This window comes from Maylandia zebra, linkage group LG6 (genome assembly GCF_041146795.1).
Source record: "Maylandia zebra isolate NMK-2024a linkage group LG6, Mzebra_GT3a, whole genome shotgun sequence".
NCBI lineage: Eukaryota > Metazoa > Chordata > Actinopteri > Cichliformes > Cichlidae > Maylandia > Maylandia zebra.
Genome location: NC_135172.1, coordinates 5,835,700 through 5,851,565, shown reverse-complemented (window position 1 = coordinate 5,851,565; position 15,866 = coordinate 5,835,700). Strand labels below are relative to the sequence as shown.

At 39.4% G+C, this 15,866-nt stretch overlaps 1 protein-coding gene across 4 annotated transcripts; it reads right to left on the bottom strand.

Annotated features, from left to right (window-relative positions):
• Positions 1–2,794: 2,794 nt before the first annotated feature.
• zgc:66455 (uncharacterized) lies at positions 2,795–15,475 on the bottom strand. Of its 4 annotated transcripts, XM_012922141.3 has the most exons (11): positions 15,300–15,475; positions 15,191–15,221; positions 14,170–14,726; positions 13,087–13,180; positions 12,838–13,005; positions 9,303–9,344; positions 5,196–5,296; positions 4,967–5,028; positions 3,741–3,907; positions 3,398–3,553; positions 2,795–3,290 (listed from the first exon to the last, which is right to left on the bottom strand). In XM_012922141.3, the coding sequence occupies exons 1-11, from the start codon at positions 15,372–15,374 to the stop codon at positions 2,908–2,910; spliced, it is 1,836 nt and encodes a 611-aa protein (XP_012777595.2). In that variant the 5' UTR covers positions 15,375–15,475; the 3' UTR covers positions 2,795–2,907. The 4 variants fall into 4 exon arrangements, with proteins under 4 accessions (XP_012777595.2, XP_014262749.2, XP_023007959.2 ...); XM_014407263.3 differs by having other exon boundaries at positions 12,838–13,180; XM_023152191.3 differs by having other exon boundaries at positions 12,838–13,180; positions 14,170–14,723.
• Between the last annotated feature and the right edge of the window lie 391 nt (positions 15,476–15,866).

Below are 15,866 nucleotides of genomic sequence, written 5' to 3'. Positions count from 1 at the left end.
TTTTCTTTTTTAAAAAGCTGATAGTTTTAACGTGTTAGAGCAAAAATGAGATCAACTTAGACGTCATTGTCATCATTCAAATTGAATAATTTTTTTATGCAAACCTGATGAAAATCGTTCCAATATTTCCCCCTGAATGAAGATGTAGAGAAACTGTAGCTGATTTCCTGTTTTGAGCAGTGAAGGTCTGAGGGAACAAGTACCCTGTAATAAAGCAGAGTAAGGTCAGCAGACTCCCAATGTGTCAGCACACTGTGCTGGATTAGCTGCTGTAAGCCTATTAAAGTGGTTTGGACTGGGTGGGCCAGCACAGACTACACTTCACTCTTTACATGCAATGATGCAGGCTGGCTGGCTTGAAGCTGCGACCACAGTACGGCATGTGTCCTGTAGGAGTGTCCTTGACCAGCACGGTATTGGTAGACGCATTCCTACAGTCCTTTCAATGTTCTTTTAATGGGATGTAGAGAGCTCAGTTGGATAAGCTGCAGGACCAGGCTGACACCAGAACAAGTGCTGGAGAGGCTGGTCGGGCTGACTCTCCCACTGCACCTCCCCTACCCCCTACAGTGGCAGTGACGCCACATAGGATGGGGGCAGGCTACGACCCTCAGGTGTTCCTTGAAACATTACAGGCAATGGCAGAGGCATGCCAGGCTACCTGGCTACCTGTGCCGTTGGAAAGAGAGGCGCGGCTGTCAGGTCATGCTGACGGCCACGCAGCCAGAGGAGGTGGAGGGTTGCAGCTGGCAGCTAGTGGGACGAGGCTATTTCCAGGTCCCCACGGCCCTGCCCTGGCAGAGCAGCCACTGCAGCTACAGGACACTAACCCCTTTCTCCCAGATCTGCCTCACCAGGTCCTGCCAGCGCTGACCCACGGCGGGCCACACCAATGCTAAGGCAGAAGTGTTAGAGATGCGGGTGACAGGACATATGCGGCGGGAGTGTCCATTGATGGAGGTTGGTCAGGTGTTCCATGTCATTGGGGTCCCAAGAGCGACATACAGTGTTCGGGTAAGCTGCCAGGCTTTGGTGGACTCAGGCTGCATGCAGACATTCCTTTTATCTCAACAATTCTAAAAAAAGACTAGTTACAAAACAGCTAACTGATCATCTGCAGAGGAATGTTTATTTAAAGAATTTTACTCAAGATTCAGATTTCATCACAGTACAAAAACAGCATTGGTAACAGTTACAAAGAATCTTATGGCTTTTAACAGCGATTAGAGCATTCAAAAGGCATTAAAGGTACTGCTGCAATAGTTTGAATCTTATTTAATAGACCCCATACACTATACATGTGTTATATTACTGCTCCCCTATGAGCTGTCCCAGGCAGGCATCTTCTGCCTGACACTAGACTATAAAAGTTAGCTCAAATATCTTATGTATCAAAGTTGTATTGGCGATTTGTTTTGATCTATAGTTTTAGTATCCTAAATTTTTGTTTTATAGGCTTTTTCCATGTAAATCCCACATTCACTCAAGCCGTGAATACTTCTGGCTTGAGTGAATGCTAGTGCGTCTGGCTGCCGCTATTGACCGGTACATTTTTTGACTTGGATTTATCATTTTATTTTGTGCTTTTTTCTAATTTTTCCTTTGTTGTCATTGTTATATTATGTGTTTTATTCTCCCCCCTCCCACAGCTTGGCTCTTTTGCCATCAGAATTATTGTCTAAAGGCAAAGAAAGATGCCCAACAGATTTACTTTACCAAATGGACTATCCCGGCCTTGCCGTATTGGTCTATTTGATTCACCTTTGCTTTTATTGTTCATTTTATTTTCACTTGCTACACACGGGACAGACATGACTGGGGGAAAGAAAAGGGAGAATGAAAGAGAGGGAGGGAAAGAAAAACATTGGGGAAGAGCGACGGTGATAAAGGGCAAAAAACAAAAACCAACAAAACAAACAGACAAAAAATACAAATATCAATCACCTGGATCACCTGTTAAGAAAGAAAAAAAGAGAAAACAAGCCAAAAAAAAAAAAAAAAAAAAAAAAAAAAAAAGGGGAAGAGGAAACAGGAAGCTGAGACGATATATGATAAGCTGTGACCGCGCTGCAGGACTACAGATGATACTGCTCCGTGTCACATCAGAACATCATCGCAATAATCTATGTGAATATAACAGTAAATACTAAATATGGAATATTATTGTGCAGCACATAAGATCAACAGAACACAGTGTGCTTTGAGGTAGGAGCCAAAAAGGGTGTAGTTTGTGTCTGTGAGCACCCGTGTGTACACCTGTGAGCATGGACGCGCTTGTATTTAAAAGGTTCCTTCATGTAATGATCTGCTAGAGGGTGTGGGGGGCCACAGCCCCGTCCTCCAGGGCATGAAGCAGGTATGGAGGAGATCCAGGCTCCAGCCATCCAGAGGCCCTCAGAGCACAAGAGACCAAGAAAGACCAACAGAGGGGCAGCCGCGCCACTGTCCCAGAAAGAGCTGAGGAGAGTCCCAGATGAGGGCTCACTCAGCAGCCGTGGAGCAGAAGCCGGGGGGGGGGGGGGGGTTGCAGTGACGCGCCCGTGAGCTCCGCCGGCAGCCAGCTGTGCCAGAGTGACCGAGCCCCAGGCCGAGGGCAACCGACCCCCTTTGGGGGTGGGGGCTAGAGTTTTATTCTATTGTTAAGTGTCCTCTGGTGTCTTGAAAGGCACTTTCAAATAAGATTTATTATTATTATTATTATTATTATTATTATTATTATTATTATTATTATTATTATTATTATTATTACAACAGTCTTCTCTCAAGACATGTTTTGCACTTCAAGGAATAAAAATGCTTTTCATTGTGCCTTTAATTGTGCAATTTACAAATAGTGCAAAATGCAGACAAAAAAAACGAAAGTAAATTTAAAGAAGACATTTTACTGAATATAATTAAGATTAATTATCATTGACTGTTCACACCCTCCTGCTGATCCATGTAGCGGTCTGGAGGGTGCAGCAGATTGAAGCGCAGCAGCTGCAGATCCACAACTTGCCGTTGCTCCTTTACATGGCCCCAGCACTCTCTGGGACCCCAGGCAGGTGGAGATGGGGGAGGCGGGTCAGAGTCAGCGGGATTGGAGTAGTTTTCCTCAGGATGCTGGTGGTTGTTGTTGGGGTCAGAAGGGGATAAGCTGCTGTTGCTGTGGCAGCGAACTAGGAATTTTCCCCGGTGGTGACGATGGTAGAACATGCCAGCAACCACCAGCAGCGCAAGAATTAGTGAGCTGAGCAGGAAGAAAAGGACGTATACACCTTTGGCTTCAGTGGACAGGCGTGAGCTGCAACCTGAAGGGAAAACGAAAACCCCGCCAAACAAAACAGGAGATCAGCAGCTGAAATAAAGCAGAATATCTGCAAGTCTAACTAAGATTTCTGATATGGGTCAAACATACCTGCAGCCTTCATGTCCACACAGATGGTTCCTCCTGATCCCAGGCGGGAGTTATCCTGAAAGCCTGCCCGGCAATGGCATGAGTAGGAGCCAAACTGGTTCACACAGTCTGCATTGAAGTCACATTGAGCAAGCTGGGTCCCACACTCATTAACATCTGAAACAGACATGCACAGAACTTTTAGCTGATAATGTGTTTAGTATTATATGCATTTAAAATAAACTATGTAAAAACAATTAGTGTAATCAAATATGTATTTATCAGTAATCACTGTTTTTGACTCCTTCCTGTTTACAGATTTGTCCAGAGTAACATTACCAAGCAATTTTGGACACTTCCATACCTGCAGTCGACACAGACATAATGATTGCCTTTCTCAGATTTCCTTTGCCACTGGCATCAACTTCAATGAGCCCCTGGAGAGCAGAGTGGATGCCCCTGTGGACATGCATGCCTCTAGGTCCCTGTCTAACTTGCAGCCAGAGGATGTACAGCACTCCTGCATGCAACCTGTGCACAAAACCTGTAATTATGTACCGTAACATATACCTTAACAGTAAAGCAGCTTTATGGTCCATAGATCCCGTTTCATTATTGAGTCTAAAACAGACTACACAATGACATAAGTTCAGGCGCTGCAGAGTGAGGTTTAATGTAATAAATACACCAGTCCACAGTTCTCAAGTGGAGTTTCCAGGATTTGTTTTTAGTATGGTAGCAAAAGAGGAAAATGAATGAGAGAGGTGGGGAAAAGGTCTGGTCCTATATGCTGGATACAAAGTAAAAGGCACCCTTTTTTCCCCAAGTTGGACATGGAGTCCCAGAGTGACAGTCAAAATGTCCAAAATGTGAAGCAAATGAAAATTCCAACAACCACAGCAGAACAACGGGTATCAGACAATGAAACGGCGATAGCAGACACTGAGCATAATTAACACAGATAAGAACAATCATGGGAAGACAGAGACAGGAACTAAAACTTACACAGAGCACTAAAGAAAACAGAATCGAAAACTAGGGGACAAAAGCATAAACAGAAAGACAAGACAGAGGAGGACCAAAATAAGGAAACTGATCAAGTTAAACACAAGAACATCAAAATTGGAGCCAAAGTTTAATACAAACCCTAGAACAATGAGGCAATCTAAACAGGTACCCAGAACTCCAAAGAAACCAAACAGGGACTTAAATAATACAATTTAAAACTTTAAACACTACAATAAAAGTAAAACCCTAAACAGAAACCCAAATTCAGCAACTTCAGAATCAACACAACACTGCACAAGAGCATAAAAATTGTAAAACTACTGACACAAAACAAAGTGGCAAAACTGTAGTGAAATAGAAGAAACATCTCAAGTGTACAAGTGTTCAAATTACATTTTACATCTGATCCCATCTATACTTTCATCCAGTCGTGGTCGGTTTTGCAAGATTAGACCAATGGTATTTACGTGTGGAGTTGCAGTTCTTTTCTGCATAGGTTCACTCAGAAAAGACAGTCTCATTCAAAGACAAACTTATACTTCAGCATTAATGGAAAGACTTGTGAGGATGTTTTCTACAAACCTTTTTATTCTTTTGGAAGACACCGACAGTTGTGCATGCAGAGCCTCCAGCTGTTTGCTGATCTACAGAAACAAAAGCCATGTACAAAGTTTAGTCTGGGCCTTCACCATTTCTTAATGCGTCAATGAAGCTTTGTTTTTTATATTTATTACAAAAACAAAAAAAAAAACAAAAAACAAAAACATGCTACATATGACACGCACGTACACACACACACACACACGCGCACCAAAGCTTTTACTGAAAGCAGCAGTGATCTGGCCAGGTTGTCCCAAGACTTCAGCAAATCCTGACTAAAGTTGATCTCTATGGCCACTTCAAGCAGGTGATCTGTCAGAGAGATTTCAGAAGACCAAAATAAAGTCATTATATTAACAGTTTCACTGGTAGCTCAGATAAAATTAAAGTTGATCTCCAGATTAGACATACAGGCATACACAAAGTTTGGACACACCTTCTCATTAAATGTTTTTTTTTTCTTTAATTTTACTACGTTCTACACTGTAGACATCAAATATATGAAGCAAGATGTATGTAGCAAAGAAAAAAAACAAAACTCTAAATATACTCTATATTTCAGATTCCTGAAAGTAGCCACCCTTTGCTTTCTTGACAGCGCTGCAATCCCTTGGCCTTTTCTCAATGACCTTCAGGATGTAGTCACCTGTCAGGGTTCGATTGTGGAATTTCATACCTTCTTAATGGAGTTGGGATGATCAGTTGTGTTCTGCAGAAGTCAGGTTGGTACAAAGCTGAAAGTTCTATTTGACAACTACTAGAAATTATATTATACCAAGAACCAATCAGCTAAATAAAGAGAAATGACAGTCCATCATGACTTTAAGAACTGAAGGTCAGTCAGTCTGGAAAATTCCTCAAACTTTGACTGTGTTGCCAAGTGCAGTCTCAAAAACCATCAAGCACTATTGATGAAACTGGATGAGGATGCCCCAGGAAAGAAAGACCAAGAGTCAACTCTGCTGCTGAGGATATATTCATCCGAGTCACCAACCTCAGAAATCTGAAGTTAACAGCGACTCAGATTAAGCCCAAATAAATGCCACACAGAGTTCCAGTAGCAGACACATCTCTACATCAACTGTTCAGAGGAGACTGTGTGAATCAGACCTTTATGGTCAAATAGCTGCTAAGAAACCACAACAAGCAGAAGAGATTTGTTTGTGCCAACAAACACAAGTATTGGACATTGTTGGGCATTTATTCAAAATTAAAAGGCACACAGAACCAGCATGGTTACCACAGCATCCTGCCATCTCATCCGGTTTGCATTTAGTTGGACTACCATGTATTTTTCAACAGGACAATGACCCCAAACATACCTCCAGGATGTGTAAGGGCTATTTGACCAAGAAGGACAGTGATGGAGTGCTGCGCCAGATGTCCTGGCCTCCAGTGTCACCTGACCTAAAACCCAGTCAAGATGGTTTGGGATGAGATGGAGCGCAGAGTGAAGGCAAAAGGGCCAACAAGTGTTCAGCATCTCTGGGAACTCCTTCAAGACTGTTGGAAAACCAGCTCAGGTGACAACCTCAAAGCTCATCGAGAGAAATCCAAGAGTGTGCAAAGCAGTAATCAAAGCAAAGGTTGGCTATTTTGAAGACTAAAGTATAAAGCATGTTATGAGTCATTTCATACTTTTATCTACTACAAAATTACATGTGTGTTCATTCATAATTTCGATGCCTTCAGTGAGAATGTACACAAACATCTATGAGTACAACCAATGGCCACAACCAATTGTGTACAGGGAGTGCAGAATTATTAGGCAAGTTGTATTTTTGAGGAATAATTTTATTATTGAACAACAACCATGTTCTCAATGAACCCAAAAAACTCATTAATATCAAAGCTGAATGTTTTTGGAAGTAGTTTTTAGTTTGTTTTTAGTTTTAGCTATTTTAGGGGGATATCTGTGTGTGCAGGTGACTATTACTGTGCATAATTATTAGGCAACTTAACAAAAAAAAAAAAAAAAATATATATATATATATATATATATATATATATATATATATATATATATATATCCATTTCAATTATTTATTTTTACCAGTGACACCAATATAACATCTCCACATTCACAAATATACATTTCTGACATTCAAAAACAAAACAAAAACAAACCAGCGACCAATATAGCCACCTTTCTTTGCAAGGACACTCAAAAGCCTGCCATCCATGGATTCTGTCAGTGTTTTGATCTGTTCACCATCAACATTGCGTGCAGCAGCAACCACAGCCTCCCAGACACTGTTCAGAGAGGTGTACTGTTTTCCCTCCTTGTAAATCTCACATTTGATGATGGACCACAGGTTCTCAATGGGGTTCAGATCAGGTGAACAAGGAGGCCATGTCATTAGTTTTTCCTCTTTTATACCCTTTCTTGCCAGCCACGCTGTGGAGTACTTGGACGCGTGTGATGGAGCATTGTCCTGCATGAAAATCATGTTTTTCTTGAAGGATGCAGACTTCTTCCTGTACCACTGCTTGAAGAAGGTGTCTTCCAGAAACTGGCAGTAGGACTGGGAGTTGAGCTTGACTCCATCCTCAACCCGAAAAGGCCCCACAAGCTCATCTTTGATGATACCAGCCCAAACCAGTACTCCACCTCCACCTTGCTGGCGTCTGAGTCGGACTGGAGCTCTCTGCCCTTTACCAATCCAGCCACGGGCCCATCCATCTGGCCCATCAAGACTCACTCTCATTTCATCAGTCCATAAAACCTTAGAAAAACCAGTCTTGAGATATTTCTTGGCTCAGTCTTGACGTTTCAGCTTGTGTGTCTTGTTCAGTGGTGGTCGTCTTTCAGCCTTTCTTCCCTTGGCCATGTCTCTGAGTATTGCACACCTTGTGCTTTTGGGCACTCCAGTGATGTTGCAGCTCTGAAATATGGCCAAACTGGTGGCAAGTGGCATCTTGGCAGCTGCACGCTTGACTTTTCTCAGTTCATGGGCAGTTATTTTGCGCCTTGGTTTTTTCCACACGCTTCTTGCGACCCTGTTGACTATTTTGAATGAAACGCTTGATTGTTCGATGATCACGCTTCAGAAGCTTTGCAATTTTGAGACTGCTGCATCCCTCTGCAAGATATCTCACTATTTTTGACTTTTCTGAGCCTGTCAAGTCCTTCTTTTGACCCATTTTGCCAAAGGACATTGCCTAATAATTATGCACACCTGATATAGGGTGTTGATGTCATTAGACCACACCCCTTCTCATTACAGAGATGCACATCACCTAATATGCTTAATTGGTAGTAGGCTTTCGAGCCTATACAGCTTGGAGTAAGACAACATGCATGAAGAAGATGATGTGGACAAAATACTCATTTGCCTAATAATTCTGCACTCCCTGTACTTAGTGAATACCTCAGGCAGCAGAAAGAAAGAAGAGGAGCAAGGAGAAGAAGCATCATGGAAGGATGGGCCCCTGTATGGTATAGATAGAGGAAGTCGCTGATATCCAGAAATCCTACCAGAAACTGGACAAAGCTGGAGTGAAAGACAGCACACAGGCTCTAATCATGGCAGCACAGGAACAAGCCCTAAGTACAAGAGAGGTGGGGGTCTACCACACTGGGCAAGATCCCAGATGCAGCCTAAGTAAAGATGCCCCAACACATAACAGCAGGGTGCACCACAACCAAGTGGCCAGCATAGTATACAGGAACATCTGTGCCAGCCTGAAAGTCCCAAGGTCAAAATAGGAGAAGCCCCTAGGGTGGTCAAGAATGAGTGAGCCAAGATCCTGTGGGACTTCCAGATATATAAAAAAAAAAGCTGGTGATGGCTAACAAACTGGGCATAGTAGTGGTGGACAAGCAGAGGAAGATAACCGTAGTTATAGATGTAGCAATACCAAATGACAGCAACATCAGGAAGAAGGAACATGAAAGGTACCAAGGGCTCAAAGAAGAGCTCAAGAAGATCTGGAGGATGAAGGTAACAGTGGTCCCAGTGGTATTCGGTGCACTTGGTGCAGTGACTCCCAAGCTAAGATCTGAGGAATAACATCTGAGAACTCTTTTCAGAACAGCGCAGTCATATAAATAGCAAAGATACTGCACAGGACCCTCAAGCTCGCAGGACTCTGGTAGAGGACCCTAGCTTGAAGGATAGACCACCCGCAGGGGAGAGAAGGGAATGACTTTTTTTTTTTTTTTAATAAATGAGTAAATCTATCTATAAAACATTTTTAAAATCCTGCTCATGACCAGACTGTGTGTTCAGCATAAGGTACAATGGCAATTTAGCCAGATAAAAAGAACTCACACTTCAGAAAATAAATAAATAAGACATTCTTGCTCAATACTCACCACCAGGAAAATGTTGAATTTCTGAGTCATTTTTCATGTTTGCTATGAGGGACAAAAAACAAAACAAAAACCACACAATAAAAAAAACAAAAAACCAAACCCCTCTCCGACTTCCCACGAATGAACCAGTTGTGTAACCCAGTGCTTATCTACACTTAACATAATTCAACACCACTCGACCACATAGATTATTTGTGTGCGCTTTTGTTCGGCAAAAAAGCCCCATTTCTTTATAGTACATCCAAAAGTATCTAGAGTGCATCACTTATCCCACATTTTGACATATTCTTTCACATGCACTGTAATAATAATAATAAGTTGTATTTATAGGCGCCTTTAAGACCCTCAAGGTCACCTTACAATAGCACAAACAATAACAGCAATACAATATAATAAAACATGGCAAAACAAAATTTAGAAATAAGAGGGAAAAAAGCATGAAAGTATAAAAATCAACTATATAGTTTATTTTCAGATCAAGTACAATCAACTAAATTTACCACAGGTGAACTCCAATAAGGTTGTTGAATCGTCTGGCAGATGATAATTGGAAACTGGATGCACCTGAGCTCACCTCTGAGTGTCATTACAAAGGCTATAAATATTTATCTACATGTTCCATTTTTGTTTTTCCATTTTTTTTTATTAAAGTGTAAGAATTTCAAGTTTTTCACTTTGTCATTGCATTGTTTTGTGGTGTGTGTAGAATTTTGAGGTGAAAATGAATCAATCCTATTTTGGCTATAACATCACAAAATGTTGAACAAGTGAAGCACTGGCAATACTTTCTGGATACAGTCAATTCTTGTGTTAGGGTTGAAGGGGCCTTAATTACAAGGTTATAACAGGAAAACACTTAACATGTGGAACTTATTTTTACTCACGTATGTATCATGTACAGCTCTTTTAGAAAATCAAAGAGCAAGTTCAAATTTTAATAGCTGTTTAACCTGAAAATGTTCATTGAAAATTTAGTTGATCATGATCTCATTTCAAAGAACTAAACATATCTGGCTCACTAAGGGTTTACAAAATGCATGTAAAAAGAAAAATACACTCTATAGGGAATACCTAAAACAAAGAACAAAAGATGCTGAAAATAAATATAAAAAATACAAAAATAAGTTGACCAATATTATACGTGTATGTAGAAAGGAGTATTATAGTAAAATATTGAACAACAATAAACAGAATATGAAAGGAATATGGGAGGTTTTAAACGGTATCATTAAAAATAATTCTGGACAACAAAGTTATCCACAATACTTTATCGATAATGGCAATATTATGGAAAACACTGCTGATAAGGTCAACAGCTTTAATCATTATTTTGTAAATATTGGACCAAAACTGGCAGAACAAATTCCTGAGTCACTGCCATCAGTAGAATGTAGTGAAAACCTGATTGATAGGAACCCTAACTCAATGTTCCTCACATCAGTGGAGGAAAAAGAAATAATTGACATTGTACACATGTGTAAATATAAAACATCTACTGATTGTAATGATATTGACATGAAAATCGTCAAGAAGGTCATTGAAGGAATTGTAGGACCTCTAACATATATTTGCAACTTATCATTTCAGACGGGAAAAGTGCCAAACAAAATGAAAATAGCTAAAGTTGTGCCGCTGTATAAAACCGGGGATAGACACCACTTCACAAATTACAGGCCTGTTTCTTTACTACCACAATTCTCCAAAATCCTAGAAAACCTGTTTAATAAACGATTAGACAAATTCTTAGATAAATATAAATTACTCTCTGACAGTCAATATGGATTCAGATCAAAAAGATCAACATCTCTGGCATTAATCGAATCAATTGAGGAGATTACGAATGCTATAGATCAGAAACAGTATGCAGCTGGAGTATTTCTGGATCTCAAGAAAGTATTCGACACAATCAATCATGACATATTAATTAATAAACTGGAACGGTATGGGATTAGGGGGGGTTGTACTGCAATGGGTGAAAAATTATTTAAGTGACCGGAAACAATTTGTGAAGCTGGGTGTCCATTCCTCATCATGCTTGGACATTGCTTGTGGTGTTCCACAAGGCTCTGTACTGGGTCCAAAATGATTTATTATTTATATAAATGATATTTGTAAGGCATCTGATATATTAAAATTAGTATTATTTGCAGATGACACAAATATTTTTTGTTCTGGGGGGAATCTAAAGGAGCTGCTGGATACAATTACTTCAGAAATGTGCAAAATTAAAAAATGGTTTAACAGGAACAAACTATCGCTAAATCTAAGTAAAACTAAAATTATCTTATTTGGGAATTCCCTTAGAAATGCACAAGTGCAGATTCATGTAGATGGTGTGGAAATTGAAAGAGTACTTGAACATAAGTTTCTTGGTGTGATTATAGATGATAAATTAAACTGGAAGTCTCATATAAATCATATACATAACAAAATTTCAAGAAGTGTCTCAATCTTGAGTAAAGTAAAACACATTCTGGACCACAAATCACTCCACATTCTCTATTGTTCCCTGATTGCACCGTATTTGAATTACTGTGCAGAGGTTTGGGGCAATACTTACAAATGTTCGCTATCATCAATCTTTATATTACAAAAAAGGGCCATAAGGATAATCCATAAAACTGGTTACAGAGATCATACAAATCCACTATTCTTAAAATCAAAAATTCTAAAATTCACAGATCTGGTTCATTTTCTCACAGCACAAATTATATGTAAAGCAAGAAATAACCTGCTTCCTGACAATATTCTAAAAATGTTTTCTAAAAGGGAACGGGGATACAATTTGAGGGGGGAATTAAATTTAAAACATCCTCGTATCCGTACAACATTAAAAAGTTTTTGCATCTCTGTGTGTGGAGTGAAGCTGTGGAACAGACTAAGTAAAGATATGAAGCAATGTCCAAGCATGGCGCAGTTTAAAAAGCGGTTTAAGGATATGGTTTTTACAGGGTACAGGGAAAAGGTAGAGATTTGATAGGGTGTTCTTGTCTAATATTTTCATGTGTGTGCGCATGCACGGGTTTGTTGGTATGGGTATATATGTATGTGTATATATATATAAATAAATAATTGTAGGTTGTGTATCCTTGAGGTGTTAATGGGGTTATTGAAAATGTGTATATGTGCGTATGTGTGTATATACGTATGTATGGATAGATAGAAACATATGTGTATATATTAAAAAAAAAAAAAAATTACACATAACATAATGTAATTGCAAGGAGGTATTTCTGTAGTCTATTGATACTAGATAGTGGAAAAGGGGTGGGATTAAATAAGCTTATGCTTCTTCCTGCTCCTTTTTGAACATGGACGTTATTTGGAGTTGTGGTTGCTCGTTTTCCTTTTGTTTGCTTTGTTCATTTGTCTCTTTTAATTCTATTTTTTTTATACTTTTTCAACATGTTCAAAATAAAGATTCAAAATAAAAAAATAAAATATCTATATCAAGCAATATAATTACAGTTAGTCAATACAAAAAAGACGAGTACCTGAAAGATCCAGGAGAGTGTCTGTGTTCAAATGTACTCACAGTTCGCTCTGTGGTCCGACAGTGGCTCCACCATGTTAGGCTGAGGATGAGTGTGATCAGCGTGCTGTATTTCTTGTCTGTCAGAGGATGGGGAAAGCTGGACTGAGGTCTGACTGACCTCTGTTATGTTCTCCTTCACTGTCCAGCTCAGAGTTGTGGTCTCATCCTCTGCAACAGTAGATTCCTCCTCATTCATTTGTTTTGCTGTTGTAGTGTCAGTGGTGACTTCTAGTTGGGTGTGAGTGATACCTCTCCCTGATCTGAAGGTCCTTTGGGTGGACACTGATGCAGTTGGCATGGTCGTGTAGTTCCCAGACAAGGACAGAGGGTTGTTTTCATCCACCTGAAGAAGGACAGACGAAGAGTTTTACAATGTTTTCTGGAATTTACAAGCAAAATAAAAAACAAAACAAGTACTGCAGATTTTTGCAAGATTACCTGGTCTTTATCATGTTGTTTATACTTCTCTGGGTTTCCTTTTGACATATAGGGTCATTACCATTAATGTTTTAAGTTCCTGAGCAGTATCCAGTATGGCAATTTGGTGATTAAGTAATGTATGTTGGATCTTATTGTAATCATATTACATTTATGTGTAATTCACTATTGTATTAAATTCAGTTGTCACATTACAGCTAACCAAACAGCTATATCACTGTTACTTGAGCTACATAGATTATATGAATGATGGGAAAATAAAAGAAAACTATGTAGCCTTGATTTTAATGCTAACTCACACAGTAATCACGTGACCTCACTTAATGTATGAAATATATTAAGTTAAAAAAATGTGACTTTTTTAAAAAAAAATGTCACATTTTATGAAATGTGACATTTAAAAAAAAAAAAATTTTAGAAGGTTAATTTATTAAAGAGAAAATCAAAACAAAGTGCAGAAAAAAGCCTAAATGATTTACACTGCAGAGGGACTGAAAGAAGTTGCTAAACTTTTTTCTACATGTTTTTAATCAGTGAGTGAAATCTTTAACATTAGACAGTAATTTTACTAGGGCTGTCAGCGTTGACACCAATTAATCCAACATCACAATTTACAAGATTACAATTTTTAAGGCAATTAACCCATCTGGAGCTCAGAAGGCCTCAAAATTCCTGAAATGTCTCTGTCAACGCATTTCGGGCAGTTTGTCCAGTCTGTGCTCCATATGGGTTAAAAACCTTTTAATTGCGTTAATCGCAATGATGCGTTAACATTGACACGTTGACTACTTTTTACCCATTCTTAAATTTAATAGTGAATATGCAGCTTTTGCCAGCGTTAGAAATATTGCCAGGCAGCGTAAGGCATCTAAGACTAACACTGTGTCCACTCACCCAAGTGTTTGTGTCTGCAGGCATCTTGGGCTCCGTGGGTAGCTCAGTCATCCTTGCTAATTGTTCCCTCTTTGTACCTGGTCCAGATTCACTGAAGTCCATCAGCCCAGGAGATGTCTCTGACTCATTGCTTGTCTCTGTAAAGCCTTCCCCTGGGTTATAAATGACTGGCGATCCAAATGCCTGGTAGCGACCATAAAAGCCCCTGTACAGGGGGTTGGGCCAGCCACTAATCAGTAGCACTACATACAGAATATTGGAGGAGGTGGTGTATTTGGCCTCTTGCCAGCACTTCTGTAAGACTTTGTGTCCCGCTAGATCTCCAACTGGCTCGTCAATGTGGATTTGGTCCTGTTTGAGGTTACAGATGTCATCAGGGGTCAAATCCTCCAGGTAGAGATGAATCCTTTTACTCGGATCCACCTGGATTGTCCAGTTGCACCACAGGGGAGGATTGGAGCATAGGTAGTCCGGGGAGAAAAACTCACCACTGTCACTGTATAGCAACCGGTGACAACTCCGCAAGGCAAAGAAAGTGTTTTCAGCTCCAGAGTCTTCTGTGAACCGAATAGACAGATATGTCATTAAATGAACAGAAATGGTTTTATATATTATTACTAATGCAATTCACTTTTCAACCTAGTTGGCAGGTGCTGATTTCAGTACTGTATATAATCAACATTTTAATTTTATTTATTTATTTTTATATTTTAAAATCAGGAAAATATACTAACATCATTCACTTTCACACTGAATAAAAACAATCAAATATTAACCTGTATAAGGAAGGCTCTCCCATAAATCCATATGGGCGATGTCAAACTACCAAAATGAGGTACAGTTTATTTAGAATCCAATTAGCTCAAATATAATGGTCATATTTCATAAGAAAGTTTGCATGTGCGTTGGTGATCAGGTTTTATGAAACTAAAATCAGTTTGTTAGCACAGGCTGAAACATTTAGACTTACAAAATGACATATAAACATAGAAAATCCCAAGTTAAACATTTGCAGACTGACCTGGAGGCTGCTCAGTATCTTCTTCATTCACCTAAAGACAGAAAGAAATACACAATTAAGCTGTTAACACAAATCCGAAAGAGGTTATCAGTGAGGCACAATAACTTACCTGTGCATTACAGTCAAATGTCAACAAAAATATGAGCAGCACACACTTGAAGTTTATGACGGCTGTTTGTTTCATTTTCGTATGCAGTTAAATTACTGAAATTTGGGAAGCAACAAAGTCAATCTGATCCTCTCAGATTCAGTTCAACGGCTATTTCCTTTCCTGTCTCTGCAGGTGAATTGCATCAGTTAGTTGATTAAGTTTCCTTTTACTGGCTAGTAATATCCATTTTATCCAGCAGAGGGCACTGTAATATTTATTATTGGGCTGGTGCTTTCTGCTTTAAAGACAAAGCTGAAGACACTGCACCTATTTTATTTAGGGGTTTTATCTGCTACAGATATTTGCTGTGTTTGAGTTTCATAAACTATTTCTTTACATTTTTTCCAGGAAAAGAAAAATACCAAAAATCACATGTTATAATTTATGAGATTAGAACACTTTATTGTCGGACATTCAAATACAGATTAGTTTAAAATTTACCACAACAACACACAATAACAAGAGACAGTTTTCATTTATTGAGCGTGAGGAGCAGATGGGTGGGGGTAATGACTAAAACAATGT

Excerpts from the sequence above, each read along its gene's own strand:
- zgc:66455 (XM_014407263.3), bottom strand. The coding sequence starts at position 15,374 with ATGAAACAAACAGCCGTCATAAACTTCAAGTGTGTGCTGCTCATATTT. Across the intron at positions 9,345-12,837 it reads GTCGGACCACAGAGCGAACT|CAAACATGAAAAATGACTCA; the intron begins GTGAGTACATTT and ends TGTCCCTCATAG. Across the intron at positions 5,297-9,302 it reads AATTCAACATTTTCCTGGTG|ATCACCTGCTTGAAGTGGCC; the intron begins GTGAGTATTGAG and ends TCTCTCTGACAG.